The sequence below is a fragment of the Ananas comosus genome, unplaced genomic scaffold (assembly GCF_001540865.1).
Source record: "Ananas comosus cultivar F153 unplaced genomic scaffold, ASM154086v1, whole genome shotgun sequence".
NCBI lineage: Eukaryota > Viridiplantae > Streptophyta > Magnoliopsida > Poales > Bromeliaceae > Ananas > Ananas comosus.
The window spans coordinates 1-4,060 of record NW_017891103.1 but is presented as its reverse complement, the minus strand read 5'-3'; the positions used below and the strand labels follow the sequence as shown (position 1 = coordinate 4,060).

Below are 4,060 nucleotides of genomic sequence, written 5' to 3'. Positions count from 1 at the left end.
AGCTCTACTATTTCTTGATCTAGATAAGAAGGAAGCTCTGTTTCCTCGTGATGTTCTGATATGTGGTGCGATGAGGAATAAGCTGTGCACTCCATATATCGACAATATATATGTACTGTTGAGGCTGAGATGCACAGGCCAGATACAGTAGTGAAGAAAACTCAAATTATTTTTTTTGGATTAAACAGGATGAACCCCTATTTCGGAGACAGAAACATCCAGATCAAGCCCTAGGTCCAACAAAGCTAAGCATCAACAAGCCAAACGAGGCCACAAAAGTACCAGCATCCCATAGGAGCCTTTGAATATCTGTTGATAATTGTTGGAATAATTAGAAATCGAAAATATTGCTCAGGTCCATGGGTAGGGGGAGAAATTGTTAGGATAAAACTCCCAATCGAATCTCGACGAGCACATTCGATAGGATGCAATATTGTGTCCAAAATATTAAATTGTTCGACACATTTTCAATATCGAATTTTACTATCCGAAAAAAAAAAAAACAAAAGAAATATGAATGAGAATATGGTTTCTTCATTTTAATCGATTGTTTTATTTTTCACCCCTTAGTAATTATCACTACTGACAGGATCAATATATGTCTGCATACCTCCCATAATTCATGACAGATAGCCGTAAAAAAAAAAAAAAAAAAGGTTGCGCCGTACATAATGAATCTAGTCTAGACTCGGCGGGTCATTGCGCGGCAGTTTCTGAAATTATTTCTAGAAGTCTTGTTCATGGATGGACTGGTGCTGCCTATATGCTTGATCTTAGACATGTATAGTTTCAAAGATTTTAAATGTCGTTGGTTGAAATGTCCCAGCTGATTTCTGCATGAGAGAAATAAGTCAATAATCATCTTAAATTCCACTCAGGGAATTCAATGAATTACCAAATTATTCTTACTTCTCGACAACGATGAATATCAATTCAACAGTAACGTTAATTCAGACATTTTTCTTTTTTTTTTTTTGAGAAAAGGTAGCATGGCTAAACCGTGCTTTCATTTTTTCAACTATAGAATATGAACTCGTTCTAAGAATGAGACTTTATCCCACTCTCGGCTCGAGAAAAAAAAAAAAAAAAAAAAAAAAAATTCATGTTAGACAAAAACGGTCCAATTTGGCCAACGACTGGGGTAGTAACTTATTCAACATATGGACAAACATAATTTGGCAACGAACTTTGGAGGTTAGAACTAGAATAGTGTATCCTCTACGCTGCAGGATGAAAGAGGTCAAAAGTCGTACTGAAACCCCTCTTCATCATGTCCTGTTACTTATTACAGCAAAAATTCTTCCCACTGGACATCTAGCTGATGGCCTCCCGACTGAAACACCGAACAAAGGCGAGAGTTTATTTGATTCTTCTTCTGTAACTACCTAGTTTGTCAAAGTTAAGCACTACTAATACCGATGCTTTAAAGCAAAATTAACACCTTTACCAAAACCATTTGGCATGTTCAATTACCCTTATTCTTATTAAGGATTTCATTGCAGCCAGTTATTTATACGTCTCGAAAGACAATGATTCCAAACATAAATCCAATTGTCTATGTTTATCGCATATAAACTGCGAATAGTTTTACTTCGGCTCCCGCTATCGTTGCTCAAGTTGTTACTCCGAATGCATTTGTTATTAATTCTAGAGATATACCTCTATTTAAAGATAAGTGTGAGCTAGCACATGAAGATCTGTAGGAACTTTGTTTCCAAAATTTTAATTAAATATATATGAAAATGAAAAAAAAAATCTGGGAAAAAAAAACTTATAAAGTTGCTATCTGATGGATTGACCAAACAGGAATGATTACTTCTTAAACAGCTTTCTATAATTAGGTTGACTAATGCTACTATTCTCAGGCAAGTCTTCTAAACTATGAATTTCTTTATCTATACATTCTATGTTTTGCCTCATGCGGAAAGAACCTAGTAGCTTTTCAAAAGAAGAGGGAGTTAATTTAAAGAGGGAAAGATACCTTCTCCGCCGCCTCCGGTGATAAACAACCTGCCTATAGGTTCGACTCCTTCATACAAGCCCTAATGCGAACAAGCAAGACTGGATCATTTCAACCACTGAAACTAATGCGTGCTCGATGAAGCCATTAGTGAATGCAAGTAAGACCATATCTTGAAACTTTGATGAATATAGCCACCAGCTTTTTAAGCAATTTATGTTTGGCGAATGCAGTGTAATCCTGTATGTAATATAAGACAGAACTCAAAAGTACATGAAAAATTTAGCACACGAAGACTCACCTTGTTCATTGTCCAAAGCAACTGATGAGTTCGAGCGCTGGTACACTTCATTCTGTTGTCGCAAATGAATCCTCATAAATCCTTTCACAATGGATCTTTATGATAGAACTCCTCTATTCTTATCCCAGATAAGAAGTTCTGTTTCCTGTGTGTTCCGATAACTGGTGCAATGAAAGAAACTGCGCACTCCGTATATCAAGATATATACTGTGTCTGTCGAGGACAAGTAGCATAGTCCTAATACAGTAGTGAAAGAAAAACTCAATTTATTAACTGATCAACCCTCAACTTGGGCCTATTAAGTAAACATGCATGCTTCCAAATCATTTAATGTTATACCTTTTCTGTATGTTTGTATTTAGAGCAAACTAACTTGAGGCTATGGTCCCTACGTAGAGGCGATATGCAGAAATTCATGTTTGTCCCAAATAGCTTTCCTACCTCAGTTGAGAGATGTTAGATGTGACTCGAAATCTACTATCGATTCAGGTTTGGATTTACGACTCGCCGACAGCTTCGCGGTGCAACCAATTTGGAAAAAAAAATTATGGAGGAAAAATGAATGTCTGTGATGGGTAGCGGAGGGCTCGGGCTGACAGGCCCGTTATGAGTTTTTCCTTTTCGTTTATCGTTTATGCCCTAGAGGCGTGTGATCGTGGTCGGTTATAACCTGAAGAACATTGTATTCCCTTTTCGTTCCATAGTGAAGTTCTCTCCTCCCTCGCCCGTGGTTTTTTCCCTGCAAAGGGTTTTCCACGTAAATCTGTCTCTTTATTTTTCTGCTTGTGGTTTGATTGTTTTTGTATTCGTCATTTCGTTTCCGTTTGTGCGTTTGTCGTAACAAGAGAGATCTATACTTCTTTTTACAAACTTGACGCCTATTCTTCTTGGTTTCGGAATTTTTTTTTTTTTAGTTTACTCGAGAAGCAAAATATAAAAATTTGGGAAAGCAAAAAATCCACAATTTTAAGGCATCTACGACCCTTACCTACTATCGGCCTGCAGATACTTGTTTCTGTGAACAAACATTATTTTTCTTAAAGCTCATGCCGATAATTTTGCACATATTATTATAATATGTTTTTTTTGAGAAATAGGTAGCACGCTACCTGCTTCATTCATTAAGTAAAATGAACTGAGCATACAAGTTGGAAGCAGCTTAGGCCTCCGGAAAGCCGGCAAAAAGATAAAATTAGAAAATAAACAAAAAGAAAATTAGGGTAGCAAAAGAAAGAAAGAAAGTGGAACAGAGAAACTTAGAAGGGGTACAGAAGAGACATCAGAGCATCGTGGTCCAATCGCTGATTAGTAGTTTCACCCGTTCCAGAGACCCGGTGATAAAGGGCGGCTTTCCTCTGAAAACATAGTTGTTTCTATCCTTCCAGATGACCCACCACGTCGCAGCCAGGAGGATCAGGCCTTGTTTTCTCAACGGGTCAACAAGGATTTCAGTAGCTCTGGCCCAGAGATCTCGAACGTCGCATGTGCCGACGTCAGTTGTGTCCAATCCTCCTATATTGAGAAGAAGGAATCGAACGTAAACACAATCATTGAACATATGGTCGCAGCTTTCCGTAAGGACCGCGCAGAAAGCACAGTTCTGATTTACGTGCATGCCTCGTTTCAGCAGTCTGTCAGCAGTGGGTAATCTCTTCCTAAGGAGCAGCCAAATGAAGACTTTAATTTTAACAGGAATTTTCAGATTCCAGATATGTCGATTCATCGGGACACGCAGTCTAGCATCCGTGATGAACTGGTAAAGGGATTTGACAGTGAATAGTTGGTCGGAGGTCCATCGC

General features: G+C 38.1%; 1 protein-coding gene across 1 annotated transcript; it reads right to left on the bottom strand.

Annotated features, from left to right (window-relative positions):
• Positions 1-3,540: 3,540 nt before the first annotated feature.
• LOC109704642 lies at positions 3,541-3,916 on the bottom strand (the record flags this gene model as incomplete). The annotated part of the gene is made up of 1 exon (XM_020225404.1): positions 3,541-3,916. A coding segment is annotated over one exon (376 nt), but the record flags the coding sequence as incomplete, so codon positions are not given.
• Between the last annotated feature and the right edge of the window lie 144 nt (positions 3,917-4,060).